This window comes from Etheostoma cragini, chromosome 21, assembly GCF_013103735.1.
Source record: "Etheostoma cragini isolate CJK2018 chromosome 21, CSU_Ecrag_1.0, whole genome shotgun sequence".
NCBI classification, from domain to species: Eukaryota; Metazoa; Chordata; class Actinopteri; order Perciformes; family Percidae; genus Etheostoma; species Etheostoma cragini.
Genome location: NC_048427.1, coordinates 13,385,185 through 13,404,104, shown reverse-complemented (window position 1 = coordinate 13,404,104; position 18,920 = coordinate 13,385,185). Strand labels below are relative to the sequence as shown.

The 18,920-nt window shown below is 39.0% G+C and overlaps 2 protein-coding genes and 1 long non-coding RNA gene across 3 annotated transcripts in view; 1 reads left to right on the top strand and 2 right to left on the bottom strand.

Annotated features, from left to right (window-relative positions):
* The window catches only part of trrap (transformation/transcription domain-associated protein), an 83,402-nt gene extending 82,274 nt beyond the window's left edge, over positions 1-1,128 (bottom strand). Inside the window, 2 exon segments of the mRNA XM_034860092.1 lie at positions 225-411; positions 1,039-1,128. Of these exon segments, the coding sequence (XP_034715983.1) occupies positions 225-324 (100 nt within the window). The 5' untranslated portion in view covers positions 325-411; positions 1,039-1,128.
* A 5,600-nt stretch (positions 1,129-6,728) lies between these two features.
* nptx2b (neuronal pentraxin IIb) lies at positions 6,729-12,636 on the top strand. The gene is made up of 5 exons (XM_034861038.1): positions 6,729-7,472; positions 8,056-8,275; positions 9,047-9,291; positions 9,460-9,639; positions 11,203-12,636. The coding sequence occupies exons 1-5, from the start codon at positions 7,032-7,034 to the stop codon at positions 11,431-11,433; spliced, it is 1,317 nt and encodes a 438-aa protein (XP_034716929.1). The 5' UTR covers positions 6,729-7,031; the 3' UTR covers positions 11,434-12,636.
* A 2,703-nt stretch (positions 12,637-15,339) lies between these two features.
* LOC117937005 lies at positions 15,340-16,757 on the bottom strand. Its single transcript, XR_004655076.1, has 2 exons — positions 16,626-16,757; positions 15,340-15,777 (listed from the first exon to the last, which is right to left on the bottom strand). It is a non-coding gene; the product is annotated as an uncharacterized LOC117937005 (long non-coding RNA).
* Positions 16,758-18,920: the final 2,163 nt, after the last annotated feature.

Here is an 18,920-nt window from a genome sequence, read left to right as displayed (position 1 = left end):
TAAATCACTGCTGGGCACGACTTTTGAAGGTAACACCAAACTCATGAGTGCATCAAGTTACATTTACTGTAGCAAGCAACTGAAGTAAAAGTGCGCTTGATAATTTAATTGGAATGAAGTATTGATAGGAAACTACATCATTATGAACTTTCTGCTGACATGTCAGGCATCTGACAGAACTTCTGTCTAACGTTAGCAATACACTGCGAGGTCCATACACTTACGTGTGTTAGCGTCTGTGAGTGCTGCCACAAACTGCAGGTACTTCTTCATAAGTGTAGTCTGGTCGACCACAGTGGGGCTGGGCGTGGGCACAAAGGCCATGGTGGCAGATGGGACACACCGGGCTGTTGTGGTGGAGAAAGGGAGCAGACAGCAGTCTGCACAGGTCTCACTGTGATCTCATGTGCACTGAGGAAATGAGAGGGGGGAAATAAATTCGTTGCCGTTAATCTAAGCAAATATATAACTATAATATATAGTTATATATATATATATATATATTTGTAGAACATTTAACGAAAATACAGTCTTCGTTGTTGCAAGGAAGTTACAGTGTTTGACCAAACAGGTTTGCCAAGCAAACCGGTCACAGATTCACAAACATGCCTCTTAGAAGGCGCACAGTGATGACATCGCAACAGGCATCAGCTAGCACAATTTTTGTATTCTCCGATAGCATTTGTGAATTAAAAATATGAAGTTTTGGCGTCAAAGCGGTAACCATTTTACTATTAAGAGGAGTTATATGCTTATGCATCCGCTAAATAAAGGCAAAACAGGCACATATGATATTACTTTTGCATAACAAGTTAGCAACCGTTAGCTAATACGCTAGCTTTCCCAAAGAAAGAAAGCGCTCGCGCATCCCCTGACGTTTGACTCAAACTTGGAAGAGGAAATAAACACAGGCCACAGGGAGTAAACACCTCTTCTCAGACAAAAACATGTTTAAAGGTTATTCCTTAACAGGGTGATGTGGAGAAAACCTACTATTTCACCAGCGTTTAAAAGAAAAATCGAAGCATTTGCACTTACCCAGCACCACAGACAGGAAACTGTCGCTCCGTATCCGCCGCGCTCTCGCTGCTGCTGCTGCTCCGGGTTTGCGACCAGCAAAGATGTGTGATATCCCTCCGCGTGTTGTGTGTCATATTTTCCCTTTGAATATATATATACAGTATAATAATGTTTGTCCGACAAGGATATGTACAGACAAGTGATACAGTTTAGGTTAATTCTTTAAAAATAAATTTTATTTGTCAAAACGTTTTTTCTAGTACCAGCGGAACGATACACAGTCAAAAACAGTGGATATAAGACCATCGTTTTCGATGGTCATCCTGCTCCCAGGATTGTTGTAGAGAAAGTAAAATTGCGGGTAACTGCGCATGGTCTCATCCATGGGCAGTACCATTGCATAAATGTCTATGGGCAGGATTGGTGTAGGCAAACTGTATCTCGTCTAAATGCAACAGAGCATACAAAGCACCTCGACACCTATTGCAGTATTGGGTAGACTTTCTTACTGTATTATAAATTAAATTAAAACCCTTTTAAACCCATTAATTCCGTATTTGTAATGTCAATAAAGTAATAAAAAATGGTTCATGAGTTTTCCAATTTCTAATAAGCCAACAAGTCTGCAGGTATGAATGAATACATTTGATGTTTTTCCACAATCCCCTATATCTGTAATTAAATGTGTATTAATCTGTAAATGTTTATTCATTTTGTTTAAGATATTCTGCAGCTCTTTTTCAGAACGACAGGGGTCAACTGGATTAGTGGAAGGATCTTCCCGATGCTTAAAATACAAAGTAAGTGTCATGCCAGAAGAGAATTAAGACCAGCCAGAGGCAAATTTCACAACCTGGCAACCTTAAAGATCTCATCATTAATGGGAATTATGATGGGTAATAACTGATGCATGAAGAATTATGAGGGGTGGGCCGCAATGTGGAATGTCTCAGAACAGAATTAAGTTTTTTCGTTTATTGTTTTAATTCATTTCTTACATAGTCAGCATGGCTTGTTTGCACCACAAGATGGCAGCCCACTAAATGGAGAAATGGATGTGTGTTTTTTTCTTGAATACTGACCCTTACAGAGGATTTTTTCAATGCCTCTCATTTTCATAAGATAGTGCTCGAAGATAGACATGTGACATTAATAGAGGTCAGCCAGTCATCTGGAGCACGGAGTTTTGTGGTTTTGTCAATTAATTTGTAGGTGACATGGCTCATGAAACTATTTAAGAGGATGGGAGCTAAAAATATTTTTTTGCAGTGGCTGTTCTGGTTTACATTGATCCAGATAGTTTTCTCTCTCTTCTTTCTTGCATTAGCAAGTCAATTTGCAAGTTGCTGTCATGCACACAAATTAAAAGTGTGTGTAGATGGTAACAAGGCTTGACATTTTTGTCTTTTTCATAATGCTTGTTTCAATAGCTTTGGAAGTAATTAAGTCGGGTTGAAAGATTCTTCACTAATGGGTTTAAATTCATAATTCTCTCCTTTATAGAATCCTCTTTCCATAGAGTGAACCCACTGGCAAAAGACCGCAGAAGCCTTTCACTTAACGTCATGTATAATGTAAGAGGTAATTTGACGTACAATGTGACATTCTCATTCTCTTTCTCGCTCTCTGTTCCCTAAGTAATGATGATCTGTTAAAAGATGTTTGTGTCAGGTTTATTGCGCTGTCCTGTTGGTTTCATTAGTGGGCTTTTTTTGTGTGTGACAGGGGCTTTATCCAGAGAGTGGAGAGTGGATGACACACTGGTTCTCTTGCTTTCCAAAAACCACTCATGTGTCCATTAGATTTGTGTGTTTTCAGTGCACAGCTGCGGCTGCTGATGCCCTTATGATGAAGCCTGATCAGCCCTGCGTTATTTCTCATGTAGAAAGAAGTGTGCTTTCTTTGAGGCTGAGTCTGAATCATCAACAATACCCTGAATATCAGATTCATGCATCTAAAGCTCCCATGCACATTCACTGTTTCAACCTATGTGCCCTCCTGGTGTCTGCTTTTGAATATGGTTGTTATTGGAAATTGTTTAATGTAAGTGTTGTCACATTTCCCTGAGCTGTTTTTAATTAGCTGGAGTTTAAATCGGACTTGCAGATACCTTTTGTCTTTGTCACCGGGTGTGCCAAAAATAGGTGTGATGTCAGAGTAAAACATTTTGGGTCTAACCGAGGGAGGCCAGGTCTGTCGCTGATGATGGTAATTGGTTTGAAAGGCTCTGAAAAGCAACCAAACCCCGTGAAGGTGTTGATGGTCAATCACTGCTGCCAGATCCTGCTTCTATCTTTCTTTCTTTCTTTCTTTCCTTCTTTCTTTCTTTCTTTGTTGCTTCCTTTCTTTCCTTCTTTCTTTCTTTCATTCTCTGCTGTAAAATTCTCAAAAAACTTCCAAGTGAATGTTTTATATAAAAAAACACATTCTGAGATTATGAAATATAATGCTTTGTTTAGTATTAAACCAGTAGTTCCAATCATTTCCCCTCTAATTTTCTTAGAAGGCTTCAGGTGTTCAAGGCCAAAGAAGTGAGATTATCCAAATGTTTCACATAAAGAACTTTTATCTTCTTCTTTCCTGCCTCGTTAATCATCTCGCAATGCCCCGGGTTTCTTTCATGAGCTTTTGGACGGGGTCAACTCCCACATTGTACATCCACACCTAGAGAGTAGTCTCCCTTAAAGGTTCCATGTTATGCTCATCTTCAGGTTCATAGTTGTACTTGGGTTTTTTACCAGAACATGTTTCCACACACATTACGTTATTTTTTCTCATACTGTCTGTATGAATATGCATGCTTCACCCCCTGTTTGAATTTCTCCACTTTGGTACCTGTCTCTTTAAGCTCCCCTCCCAAAAAAGCCCAGTCTGCTCTGATTGGTCAGGATTTCCGGACGTTCTGCATGTGCACTCTCTAAGGGAATAAGCGAGCGTCCACAAAGCGTAGCTCCTATGAAGCCATTTCAATGCTAGCACTCACCCACCACTAGCATTCCATTCATTTTGGCGCCACTTTGACTTTTTACATCTGAAAGGTTTAAAAACTATAGTTGTACATTTTTATTTCTAATGTATAAAAGGCTCCATTACCTTGTGTATCACATTATGGCCCATAGCAGGTGTTTTTGTAAAAATAACCTAACGACTGTGTCATAACCAAGCACCTTGCTATCGAATAGTCGACAAATCACCGTATTGTCAGGAGAAGCTCACAGACAGTTTTGACTTACATTAGCTGTTTCGGTGTAATTACTAATGTTAACTAGCATTTTAGTTAGCAATAATTAGCCTGTGCCTGTATTATCTCCTCACATATACCTACGGTCTCTGTCTCTGCAAGACTGGGAATGATTGAGATTTCTCTTGGCACAGCTACCAGAAGACTTACAACTTTCAGACAAGTCCCACGTCACATCTACGTAGTCAAGCTCAGTTGGAGGCTGCCCAGTAACGCTGAGCTATCACTGGAAAAGTGCTTCTAAGATCCTTCACTGGTCTCTGTCCACTAACGAGATCTGTTGGTCCCTTTCTCACGGTCTCTGCACTGTCATTGCAATAGCCCGTTAACGGTATTGTGCGACACAAAGTCACGGAAGTCCTGACGGCTCGTTTTGATGACAACGTTTCTGAATACAGGCTTTGTGCTTATCTCTCCTACTTTGACAGTTAAGGAATGCTGTTTTATTCAACATTAAATAAATGAAATAAATACATACATAAATGAGTGCCTTTGAAATACATCATGAAATAAATAAATGAGGCATTAAACAAAAATAAATATTCACATAAACATGAATCAATTAGTTAAATAAATGTGTTGAAAGGTTTTACTTTTAAGTAACTGGTGATTCAGTTACACCAGAACAGGTGACTGAGTGCTGGGTGGAGCCCCACAAGCAGGGTGTTAGCCTTTTTTTGCCCACAGTTGTGTTCTGAATGTGAGAGATAGCCACGCCCCCTGATTTGCATATAATAATAAAAAATAGATAGAGAGGGAAAGAAATAAATGTGGCATTAGGAAATAAAAGTCCATAGAAATAAATAAATGTGGATTTATGAAATAAAAGCCTCATGAAATAAATAAATAAATCTAAACTTATGAACTAAAAGTGTTATGAATATTTACATTTATTTAATTATTTATGTATTGAGTGCCTGATTTATTTATTTCATGATGTATTTCAAAGGCATACTCATTTATAAATAACAGTGGATTTATGAAACAAAAGTCTCTTGAAATAAAAAAAATGTAAACTCATGAAATAAAAGTACGTTTTACATTTTTTAATTATTTATGTATTGATTGCCTCATTTATGAATTTCATGATTTATGTCAAAGGCATACTCGTTTATTAACTGATGTATTTATTTATGTATTTATTTAATTATAAATATTATAATCAATAAAAACATGGAAATCACTTAAAATATGAGACTTTATAATTTATGTGACGAAAACCTTTTGAATAAGGCTTTCCATTTCAAATGGTACAATCTGGTCGAAGCTGTCGGATTTATGAAATATTATATTGACATGAGTCAGTCAAGACAGACATGATGCGTAATGTGTTGACATTAGTCTAACTGCCTGTAAGACTTAGTAACACACAACCTGTTACGTACTCACTTGATTTTATTGATGTCTTGATCTGATTGTTATTTCCAGCAAATTTGGAATTGCTACGGCTGGGTTGCTTTGCTGTTTTGAAACACCACAATTGAACAATGTGTATTTAGTGAATACAACCAAACAATTTCTACTGTTAGTGAAGCTTCCCTGATTAACTGTACACAGTCACGTGGGATTTGGAGCATAGTTGGATGCCATGTTCAAAGCACAGTGGTATTTCTTTCCAGTGCGCACACCAGGCTTTATTGACATTTCACAACCAGGCAGGAAACTAATTGTTTATCACCACATCCTGTTTTTTCACTGCTTCCTTTATTGAGGTGACTGACCTGCATTTAGAACAAGTTGTTATGTTTCTGATGGTTTGAAAAACTTGGTCATTTATGTGCCCTTGAGGCCTCTGAATCTCTCCCCTCTTTGCCATTTCCCTCCAAAAATGCAAAGTACTGTGATTGAGTACAATTTAGTTGTACATACTTGAGTTTTCCTACTGTATTTGTTGCTATAGCCTACTTCTACTCATACATTTCAGAGGGAAGTTAATTTTCCCGATATAATTACTTTCAAGTAAATATTTCACATGAAAAAATGTCATCTAAACCAAGAAGTTGCATGCATCATTGAATAAAATATAAAGTTGGCAGTAGGCAAATTGAGAGGGGATTTAATGTTGAAAAAAATAGCAATATTGATCGTTTGCCTTCACCGGGAATGAGAACGTGTTGTCATATGAAAGCTGTGATAGCAACCTTTCTGGCCGGAACTCAATCTTGCTTTATGGCCAATTAGAAATGAATCAGGGAATCAGAGAACATCAGAATAAATATTGAGGCAGGAAATAACACTTGGGATGCAACAAAGATAAATCCCACCTTTTCCATCCTTGTGGCAACCTTTTATCAACTGTTTTGCGACAACTAATTGTCCAGATTCTTCATTGCTTAATTAACTTTCCAAATAAATCAACATGTTTGACACAGCTGCTCGATGACGTCAATCTACTACAACCAATCCAGAAGCTTCTACGGACTTTTTTTTTTTTTTTTTTTTTTTTTTTTGCTAATCCTCTTTCCTCAGAGGAGCTGTCCGATCAGCACCACACTGTTTGCGACCGAAATAGTTCCTTTTACACAAGCCACATTAACCGGGCTTACAGTGGCCGAGTCACCCTTGATCGGATTTTCTGCTCAGAATTTTCTTCATTTCGTTGGTCAGGCATGGCACTACTTTGTAGAAATAGTTGTAGGCCTGCGTGTTGCTTTTTGACTGGACCTGTTTAGGATTCACTTTTACGCACTAAACTTACGAGTGGATTGTTTGTCAGAGAGTGGTGAGGGTTTAGTGTTTGGTTTTTCACTTAGCAGTAAACGCCACCAGTATGCTTTCACACTTGTACGGATTGTTATGTTTTTGTGCACTGGGCTGCGGTCAATTAACGAGCGGCCAGGCGGACGATGGAAAGCGATACATCTGCCGGGCAATACCCCTCAGCGGCGACGCCAGTTGCCCTGTGACATTGTTACCCGAGCTTAACGCCGGGAGCCAGGAAGAGGAGCTCAGAAACACCGTCATGCAGCTAAGGGAGACGATTTTACAGCAGAAAGAAACGATTTCCAAACAGAGAGGCACCATCAACGAGCTGACCACCAAGCTGTCGCTCTGCGCCTCGGCCACGGATGATAGAATTAACGAAAAGGGGGGTTCCTGGGGAAAAGAAAAGCAAAATACAATGGGCGACGTTCCCAGAGATCCAAATGACAGCATCGACAGTCTTGGAAAAACCATGCAAGGACTCAAGGACCGGTTGGAGAACTTGGAGGTAGGTCAGAACCGAATGCGCAAAGAGTACCCTCTGGGCAAAAGCTGTGCGTAAAAGCACAGTTTAAATCTTGGAGCGGATTCAGAGGATTGCCTCACCTTTTGGGTTCACTGTTCAGCAGTAGACTGGCATTTCTGAGAAACACTAGTACGTATCAAACAGGTATAGTGAGAGAGAGATTAAGTGTCTAATTGGCCAGCATTAAACTTCCTATTGCGCAGGGCCGATTACGTGTCGTGTGTTTCCTGTGCTTGTCCGCTTAATTAAAGTGCTCTAAAAATAATCAAAAATGTCTTCCTACTAATCTAAAAATGGCACAAAGTAACTCTGACCTCTCATGTATTACAATACATTGAAAGGCATACACTGGGGATCGTTTCCACAGTTCATTTAACATAATAGTTCAAATAAGATCATCAGATGAAAGGATTGGAAAACTGTGAGAAACAATCCTGAAACTACATCTGCAGGCCTGTCAATCAGTCGTGTAGAAGAATGGACTTACAGCTGGTGATGCTACTCATCTGCAAATGATCAACTCTCTGTACTTCCTGCTCATGCTGTCCTGTCCATCCTACTTTAGCAACAGCAGCTTCGAGCCAACGTATCTGGCGCCTCGTTCCCCAGCGAGCTCCGCGACCTGCTGCAGCGTCGGCTCGGGCAGCTGGAGAAGCAGCTCCTGAAGAAAGTCACCAACCTGGAACAGGAGAAGAGCATGCTGTCCAACGCCACAGCCGCCTACAGGCTGAAGACAGAGAGCACGCTGAACGCCCTGGTGGACAGGATCAGTGAGCTAGAGAAAGGTAAAGGAAGACACTGGCTGTCATTAAGCAACTGTCCTCATAAATTCAAGGTAAAATATTGTTTCCAAATCATCAGGTAAGTATTGGAGAGAGGGAGATGGGCTGCACAACATGAGGAAAATATCTAATTGTGATTCATTTTTGACATTGCGATTGCAATATGATTCACGATATAGGAGGGAATCATAATTTGGGTATCATTGTTGTCTTTTCCATTAAAAAATGGAATGGAGTCAAATGAAAATGATTATATTCTGATTTATGCAAGGATCTGTACTAAACAAAGATGTTTTTCTTCATTCTGTAGGATACAATATGTAGGCTGGGACGTCTCTGCAGCACCACAAAACTTAATTCAGAATGGTTTGAGACTTATTTTACACATATTGCCCCACCCGCGATTTAGATACTGTACTAGTCCATATTAAATAATTTTGATATATTTGCGATTGATTGTGCCTTAGCAGAGAGGATTAGTGAATTGGAAAATGGTAAATGGTGCTGCACAGAACTAAAATGTGTACAAAACTATATAAAGCATTTGACCTATTGTACATGTACTACACTAATGTAGAGGAGGCAGAGAAAGGCACCCAGGGGAATAAAAAGAGTTGAGAGGTTCTAATGATTCAGTGACACAAACTGTCACATCCCTCTGTGTATTGAACATAAAGGCAGTGATTAACACCTTTAAGAAAACACCAAATGGGACACCTCTCACCTGTCCCGCCTTGTCCCTTTCTCTTTTCTCTCTTTTTTGTCTCACTAAAGGAGGAGGAGACTTCAAGTCCCCAGAGCAGTTTAAGCTGTCCCTCCCCCAGCGGACCAACTACCTGTATGGCCGCATCACCAAGAGCCTGCCAGAGATGTACGCTTTCACACTCTGCATGTGGATCAAGTCCAGCGCCAGTCCTGGCATCGGGACGCCCTTCTCTTATGGCGTGCCAGGGCAAGCCAATGAGATTGTTCTGATCGAATGGGGCAATAACCCAATAGAGCTGCTCATCAATGACAAGGCAGGACGCTTCTGGTTATAAATCTAAATGTTAATGGTTACATTAAACACTGTTAAGTTCAACATCATCTCTTCTTACATCTTGCACAGTTTTTATTCAGCAGCCGCACTGTAAATGTGCTTTTAAGGAAGCAAACCACAACTAAGAACGTTGTATTTTGAACCATAGGTCGCGCAGTTGCCTTTGGAGGTACGGGATGGAAAGTGGCACCACATCTGCATCTCCTGGACCACACGGGACGGCCAATGGGACGCTTACCAAGATGGAGGGAAGCTGGGAACTGGCGACAACCTGGCGGCCTGGCACCCCATCAAACCCGGGGGGGTCATTATCCTGGGGCAGGAGCAGGTAAGGAAGTGCAGTTTTTTATCATCACTCTAGCTCCTTTGTCATGTTGAAAGAAGGCAGCCACTTACTTGAATTATATCACCAATGCCTTCCTTTTATCTTTTTTACACAGAACAGAACACTAACCATGTAGCGTAATCTGTCTTGTGCAGCATTTACACACCATCTCAAGCAAAACACTGCCATGTGCAGTGTCAAGTAGTTCTTTTATTTATGGAGCACCAAGTGCAGATGTAAATGAGAAAATTAACTCTGAAGCAGTGGATGGTGGCAGGCTGTAATGACAAAAACAATAAACAAGATGACAGTAAAAATGTCAGTGCCCATAGAAACTGAGAAAAAATCAGTGCATTATTAAAACATGTCAGAATGAGATGCATCCAGCTGTTAAGTTCTGTGGGAATTGGAACAATAATCAAAGGTTGTACTTATTGGAAGACATTTTCTAGCTACAAGGCCAATAAAGTGGGAAAAGTAGCATACCGCAAAAAAAACGTGATTTCATTTAAATGATAAATTGTGTTTTAGCCACATTACCGGCTCTAGGAATAGAAATGATGGTCCATTGGTCCACTACTTTGCTTTTTTTGGCCCCATTATATGGTTGACATTTATGGTTTTCCGTTACATATCTCATCAGCTATTGCCACCACATTTAGTCCAGACATTCATGTGCCCCTCAGGGTAAACTTTAATCTTTTTGGTGATCCCTTGACCTTTTATGTAGCTCCATTATCAGTACAAAATGACAGTTTGTCTAAAACTTTGGCTTATGACCAGGCTGGTTCCCATTCTTCATCCACACACACTTCCGTATGTACAGAAGCAGCAGCCATTGCTCTACAAAACACTATAATTAAAGACTTGGCTGTCTTTCTGCTTATCTTCATAATCATCTCCTCCCAAATCCGCTGGCTTTCACTGATTGCGGGTCAGTTCAGGACCATACACTTTTACACTGTAATCTGAGTCTATTATTTTTGATCGTTTTTAATCTTTAAATTAAAAAAAGATAAACATCAGAATGTCCTTATGTGCATGGTAGCTTTGCAGATGTTAGCATTTAGCTCATAGCAGAGCTGCTAGCATTAGAACTCTTAGAGTTAGCACAGTTAAAGAAATTGTAAGCTGACAAAGTTGCTCTGACAATGTTATGAATTATCACTTATATGTAATACACACTGCGTATGCCTACATATTGTGTGCATTAAGAGTGTGTATTGTAGTATTCAGTTCTGTGCTGATTCTGATCACAGTTCAGAGAGACCATTGTGTGTAATACAGTGTGACATTTGGACATTTAAACAAGCACTGTAGTGCCGTCTTAATCATGTAAATGTTCTTAATCAAAGCTTAATTCAAGTCACATCACTAGCCAATCAGAGATTTGCACATATTTTAGATGCTTCAACATTGAACAGAAGAAGCAATAAAACGCTTATTAAACCCAAAAGTCTAGCCATAGTCCCACTGACCAACTCCACCTCAGAAAGTTAATTAACTTTTGTTATGTTGTTGTTAATGCTTTTAAAATTCCCATCCTGCTGTTTATGGCCCTTACAGGACGTAGTGGGCGGGCGCTTTGATGCCGGACAGGCCTTTGTGGGCGAGCTGAGTCAGGTGAACATTTGGGACCGTATTCTAAAGCCGGTTGAGATCCAGTCCATGGCTAACTGCAGTTCTTACATCCCTGGGAATGTGATCTCTTGGCTAGCAACCAACGTTGAAGTTTTTGGAAGAGGAGCGTTCAAGCGACCCTTGGAGATGTGTCTCGAACGACTGCCCAATGCATAAAACTCATCTGTCTGCCATTCTGCTTTTTTTTTAATGGTCTGCTCCTTCTGTGAAGCAGTTTATGTACTTAAAGGAGACATACCATGCTCATTTTCACGTTCATACTTGTATTTTAGGTTTCTTCTGGAACATATTTTTATGCTATTATGTTATTATGTACATTGATGAATTTAGTTTGATTTGCTCTGTACGGAGAGATATTTGAGATTTTTGACCTCTTAGGTCATATGGAGGCTGAATACCATCATTGACTGATGGCTTTTCATTTAAAGTGTCAATCAGAGAGCTTTGTAGCAACATTTCTTTATTTACCATGACTAAAATACTTTAATCCTTCAATACACCCACCACCACGGTAAAGGGTTCCCACAGGTATCAATGCTGAGACATCCTGTGCATCCTCATCCCCACACAGTCTCCCACACACCCCTCCCTCAACACTCAGTAATGAAAATCCTCTCTAGTCCACCTCAGACGCATGTACTGCTACTATGACAAGGTCCAGACTAGCTGCCGTTCACGTGGGAGTTGGTAATTCATGCTGTGTGGGAGCAAGGAAAGATTAAAGGTCATGCTAATGTTATGTTTATTCCTTAATTTAGGAATGGGCTTAGAGCCAACATCAATCACACCTCTGATCCTGACATGTTTAGTCATGTTTAAGTTATTAATCTGTTACGTGTACTAGCTGGTAGTTGAAGTATGTGTGCAATAGACTACTGTTGATTTAGTTTTCCAGCTTTCGTATGAGTTAATTCTTAGTTGGGAAGCTTAATTCTTGGCATACACAACCAATACCAGTGATACTAGTGAGTCTATCACAGTGCTTTTTTTCCTTGCCTTTTTCTATTTGAACAAAACCTGTTGGTGAATCACGATGGAAATAATATTCATAGCTTCAATGTTGTGACATATTCCTACCCGCGGTTTGTAACATTGCAGTGGATTGTCTAACCAAGCATTCAACAGAAAAAAAGATTAGTCTGATCAATACTGTCTGTACACTAATCATTTGTAAGTCTTGTGTAATTTTTTAGTAGTATTTTGTGTCTACTAATTTTTATTTTTGTTAAAAATCTGTTGTAAGCACATGCATTAGGCATCTTGTCTTGTGGCCTTCATATGGAGACTTAAGTGCCATTTAATGTTTTCTAAGTGTTTAAAAGCATTGCCAATAAATGAAAATGTGGAAAATAAGGAAAATACAGCTGCAGAATGAATTCACAAATGTCTGTTTTTATTTTATCTGTCAGCCATTAGTTTGCAAGTTTCCTCCAAACTAGTATACTTCCTGTAATCCATTTGACATGTGATTGAATTGTAATAATTGTGTTGATCTGTGATAGTCTTTGATTTGGCAAGATCTATATCAGTTTAAAATCACCTTGCCTCTTCATAGCAGTGTCGGTCAAACTAGAAATGTACCACAGGAGTGACATGAATTAATTACGCAGGCTGAGCAGGATCTTTTGGCTCAGATGAGCCCTAGACAACGACAGGTGTCCTGAGTGGCATTAGCAACACTCAAAAGATGAGGAAGGCCGAAAGGTCACGTATACACTCCCTCAGACAGAGCAGCACTTCCCAACCCCCCACTCCTCTAAAACCATACATGTATTTTGAAGGCCATCAGGCACAAGCTTACATAAAAGCCGACAAATGAAATTCTAAATTTCAAACTTAAGGTGAGCTACTAAACCAGAGCAAAACTGAACAATCACAAAGATAAAATGTTTCTACATGACTGTCCAATGCACCTCTTTGATAGCAAAGACAATGTGACCTTGGCCTGAAATACAAAAAATAACAGCAATAATTGAGTTTTGTACTTACGACCTTCAGACTGTGATCTTCAGGGAAGTCGTCTGATTAATTTTGTATTATCCACACAGGGTTGTTTTTTAGGTGCCTTGTCTAGGGCGCAATATGTGTTGCTTGAATGTTCATGCCACAGTGTAAGGCACTTCTTTGTACCTCTCTTCACAACAGGATATTAACGGTTGACACAGGATGAAAAGGGGGAAAAAAGCAATTAAATAACATTCTTCATCTGACTATGGAGAGCTGAAATCAATCAAGAATGGTCATGGAGATGCAAAAGAAGACGTCCAAAGCCATTCTAGATCTGTCCAGACATGATTAGCCTGTTTTTTGTCTAATTTAACAAGTCGAGATAGGTGGATGATAACAAGGTTGGTTGGTTGTTGTTGGCTCTTCTTGCTGTATTTGTTCAGGTCGCCATGGTAAATAAGAACCTGTTTTTACTGACTTGCCTTGAAAAAACCTAAATGCTGCTTTTATAATTGTGGTTATGTTTTTGTATTATAGGTAACACATTTCTAATCAGAGATCCCCCAGATGTTATTCTAACTACATTGTTGAGAAAGCTGATAAATCAACATCTGGTCACTGTTTTTTTGGGGTTTGTTGGAGAGGAATGGAAAGACCATATTTCAACAAGAATTAAATTCCACTTTCATTGTCAAAGTAAACAAAAAAATTATTTTCATATATGTGATGTCGTTTTAAGCCAAACAGCAACGCAGAAAAACAACTTGACAAAACAGAAACTTTATAAATCTTCAAGTGAATCTTTAACCACTTGTATTCGTCGCAGTTCTATATCTGATTCACATTTTACACTTACATTTCACAACAACTATCCACCAGCGAAATGAGATGCGGCTTACGTTCAAATTTGTTGTGAATATGTGTTGAGTCCCCCCCCACCCCTCCCTTCCCCAACACTACACTTTCACGCTCACATGAACTAAAGCTGTGTCACATGTGAAAGAGTAGTGTTGGGGTGTACGGAGTTAAAAGCCAAGTATGGTAGATGCCCTTTACGTAAAAACAGTAGAAGTCTGCAGACTTAAGCACAGCGGTGTTTTAGCTCAAGGTCGATATTTATCTTGGCACCTGCAGCTCCCCACAGCGTCTCTGACAGCTGCCATTCATCAGGAGACTCCCAATTAATAATGTTGTCGTGACATCTCTAACAGAGGACAAGCTGTCTCCAAACATTACAATAATCTGATTCAGTAAAGTTATTGTTCACAATCCTGACCCTGATGTTTTCTCATTCTATTAGCACATTTTATTTAGAGCCAAATTATGTCTTACAAGTATCTTATGTACTCCAACTTATTTAGTCTTCATAGTGCAATATGTATTATAATTTCTTTACACCAGTAAGAATACATGTGTTGTGTTAAAGGGGAGGCTCAACATCAGTCCACCACTTTAGTCTAAATTGAAATATTTCAATTGCTGTATCATTTTGAACAGACATTCATGGTGTCCAGAGAACGAAGGACTTTGTCCCCCCCCCAGCGCCACAAACACACCAAAATGAATCCCTTTTCCAGTGAAATATCTTCATTGCATCTTATCTTGTGACTATGCTGTTATTGCTTATTATTATCCCACAATGCAATGCAAAAAGTAAATCCAGAAAGTGCATTTGAATACATTGTGGGTGAAACCACTTTTAAAAAATCTTTAGAAAACAAAAAGATAAGTATTAAATCTCAAGAAAAACAAATTGCTTTGTCTTTTCATGTTCTTTGGAGAGTCTGGCACTGATGTGCACATACTGTGTATGTTCAAGAATACAAAATTGCCATATCTGGATTCCACTTGACAGAGATCACAACCGAGCTGCAAAATTGGTTATACAGTATTTCCATTTTTTCATTTTCAGCACTGCAAGAAAAACATCTAACAAAGAAAATCACATTTAATTCTTTTTCTGGAAAGCAAAGCAAAGCAATGCTCAAATGCCTACATCCATATGAAAAAGAAACATAAATAAATGAGCTTGATCCATTCACAGCGTGCATAGATTAACACTCATTGTTTAAACATGACCTGCAATTGTGCTATTAATTTCTAATGAGTTGACTGTAATGTCAACCTAAGCTCTGTGGCTCGTTAATTGATTGCTGCTTTATGGAAAGTGACCTAACAGCTTACTGAACATTGGTGAGTTTAGCAGTTATTAACACAGTTTAGACCATTGTCCTGAGTACATACAGGCACTGCCTACGCAACTTGATTCATTAAAATCTATAACATGGGGATACACCAGATGAGAATTGTCCTGTAACGCCATAATTGGGCATTTTCCGTCTGTAACAAACCCTACACGTACATGTGTGCACAGCATGTTGGAGCACAGACGGAGAGCAGGCGGAGGAGCGGTGTGAGAATTAACTCAAGTATTGATTTCCATAATGCAGGAGGAGTTGCTCCTTCTCTCCCCTCCTCACGTTAAAAAGAATCGGGGCTTTGACCTTCATAGTCCTGGTTCTTCAGGAATACAGCGTTGGTGGAAGTAGCAATCTGCAAAAAAACACACATTTAGTTTATTTCAAAGTTGCTTTTAAATTAAACACAGTTCCACACACTATTTCTGTGCGTTTCTGTGTCACACACAATATCATTTGTTTCTGGGCACAGACAGCCCCCTTGTGGCCATGAACTGCATTAAAGCACAACCCCTGACGCTCTGTGTGAGGGTTTGGATTCTATTCTATTTCATTGATTCTTTACTGCTGAATAGGATTAACCACTTTACTGAAACTTTCCCAAGTTTTTCCACAGTGCACATGCATTGTAGCCAGCTTGATAATAAAACAATAGTTATTGTCCTTTATTCAGGTGTTAGTCAACCCTTCTTACCCTGTAAAAAGAGTTAAATTTCAAGATGAAATCCTTATTTTAACCAAGGATCTTCAACACGGGGTCCTCAGAGTTACTGGATTATTACAATTACAAATGTTGTTTGATACATTTTTAAAAGTTTTTTTTTAATAAAAATGTCTGAAAACAAGATTAACAAGCATCCAAGATAATATTAGCAAGGATAAATCAGCCTATTTAGGAAAATAATTACACAACATCTGATGATAGGCTTATTGGCCAATACGGTACCTACTAAGGTAGCCATCCACAGGTACAGTGAAGCTTAAGGACTCACCTTACTGTTAACTGTTAACATTAAAACATGTTGTATGAATATAAATGAATATGTCAAAAATTACTATTAAATAGCTTAGAATAGTGCATCAATAAAAGCATGTGTAGAGCCCTACAGATTACTGTAGCCACCCCCCGGCCGACACCCCTGCCCTGCTTTTCTACACTGTAATTAGTCATTGTAGGATGTTGCAACACGTTCACTTCTGTACCTGTGATCTGTTGTAAAGACAAGGGTGGCAGGCGATGACCATGATGAAGGAGAAGGTGGCTACAAGAATGGCAGCACACGACAGGATGAAGAGCATGTGGGAGTTATCTGCCATTCACACAGAACAAAAAAAGTTACTTTAAAGTGACTTTAAACTCAGAATTCTGGCTTTAATCTCAGAATGCTGAGTTTAAAGTCCAACTCTGAGAATAAAGTCAGAACTCAAGTGCATTTTCCACCAGTGACCCTAATCTTTGTCCGTTTTTTAAGAAAAAAAGCCACAGTGAGACAGTATTTTCTTATTTTGATTTAGTTCCATTTGAAACGGGATATTGTAGATACGGCTATGGTGCTATAGTTCATAACGGTAGTTTCTGTCACCCCCATGAGGAATTCCAAGTAAAGACAACAACACTGTCGGCAAGTCCAAAAGATACAAGCTTTTTGTGAATCCTCCCCTCCTCTTCCATGCAATTGCTAGTAGCCAAGGAGGACACATAGAAAAACATGGACTCTCAAGGACTCAGAAGAGCTAGTTATCTTCAGCCATACTGAGAAATACAGAGAGAGTTGTGTGGAGCTGATAGTCTTAATTAGCTTTGTAGCGACTCATTTGACGTTCATTAATATAAAAAAGTTATTCACTAAAGAAACCATCATGTTGAGAGGGAAATTATCAAAATGTTTTCATGAACCCTGGACAAGTTGGGTATGAAAGTGCAGTACATTTAAAAAATAAAGCAACACAAAAATAAAAAATAAAGCATATGTCATGTAAATGTCAATAACCATGTAAGTCTCTTTCAGTATCTGGGTGACATGAAGAGAGAAGTTATCTTTTAGATGTGATCTGATCAAGTTCCTGCTCCCTCTACAAGCCGCACAGTAGAAGGCCTGTTGAAACAGTAACCAGTACAGATGTTGTCCATGGATGGGAGGCAAAAAGCTTATGAGTGTCTCAGACAGAACTTTCTGTATGGATTTATGACCCTGTTTAATGTGGAACCATATCACCTTAAGAGCCTGTTTGTTAAAATGCCACAAGAACAGAAGTCAAAGTCTGCAATAGCAAGTCAAAAGCTGGTTATTACGTATTAGAGTTGGATCAAAACAGCAGCGAATCAATTGAACACAGTAGACATGTGCCCAGATTCCTTCATTCTCACTGTTCCCTCTCTGTCTGTGGAACTAACACAGCTAAACGGCACACTAGGTTTTCATCTGAAACATCCCATGACACAACACAGCTTCTCTCAGTTTCAAGAATCATTTTTAAGAAGGAAAGGAAGGAAATTAGAAGTTAAAATTCTTTATTCTTGTCATGAATGATGTGCGTAACAATTACGGAAAAGCAGCCCCTGGCAATAAAAAACTTGAATCTAAGACATGAAATTGTGCAAGTTTAAATATAGGGCCACAATATAAACAAGAATAACATCTAAATAGAGTTAGATAAATTTGTGTCGCCAGCATTGCAAATGAAAATGGAATGTAAACAGAAATGTAAATATGTATGCATAATGGCAAGTATTACATTTTCATAGAGGTGTTAACAGTTTGTAAAACAGTAAGTTAAGTATTTAAAGGTAAAATGACATGATGATGAGCTCAGAGCGAGCTCAAGCGTTAAAATCTACGTGAAGAAGCTGTCCCTGAGCCTGGTGGTGCGGAACTGAAATAATTCATGAATAATGAATTGCATGCATGCAAGCATGCACCAAATCAAATTGATGAATCTTTGTAAAGAGTCACTGATTTTGATTGTTATTTATTCAAATTGCATCAAAGCAGTCTAGCACTGAGAACCAAGAGAGCCAAATGGCCATAAAGTTGTTGGATTCCTATTTAATTGGAGAGTAAAAAATGTATTAATTGGGGTTACCAAATGAATAATATATGGTGTTCAATAATAAAGATAAATAGATAGAAACATAATGGAAAGTAAATACATTTTGTGAGGATTTATTGTACAAGAAAGGATTAATATTTCCAAAGTGACATAGAACATGGTGTTAATAGGATAAGGGGATCACAAGGGCAGCTTAGTTAACAAAAAGAAAACTGCCTCCTATGTGTCCGGGCCCCTCACCCAGGCTGGGCCTTCAGCGTTGTGAGCAGCAGACATGTGCATTCAGCGGCATCTCATCTGTTCAGTAAGTGCTTCTCAAAGTTTGACATTTGGGCCTCTTTGATTTATTTATTATGAATACCACTTACTTTCTTTTAAAGACCCACCCTGCACAGCAGTCTTATTGGTTAGGGTTAGGCATTTAAGGTCAGGATAGAGTATTGGTCA

Excerpts from the sequence above, each read along its gene's own strand:
- nptx2b (XM_034861038.1), top strand. The coding sequence starts at position 7,032 with ATGCTTTCACACTTGTACGGATTGTTATGTTTTTGTGCACTGGGCTGC. Across the intron at positions 9,292-9,459 it reads AGCTGCTCATCAATGACAAG|GTCGCGCAGTTGCCTTTGGA; the intron begins GCAGGACGCTTC and ends TTTGAACCATAG. Across the intron at positions 9,640-11,202 it reads TTATCCTGGGGCAGGAGCAG|GACGTAGTGGGCGGGCGCTT; the intron begins GTAAGGAAGTGC and ends TGGCCCTTACAG.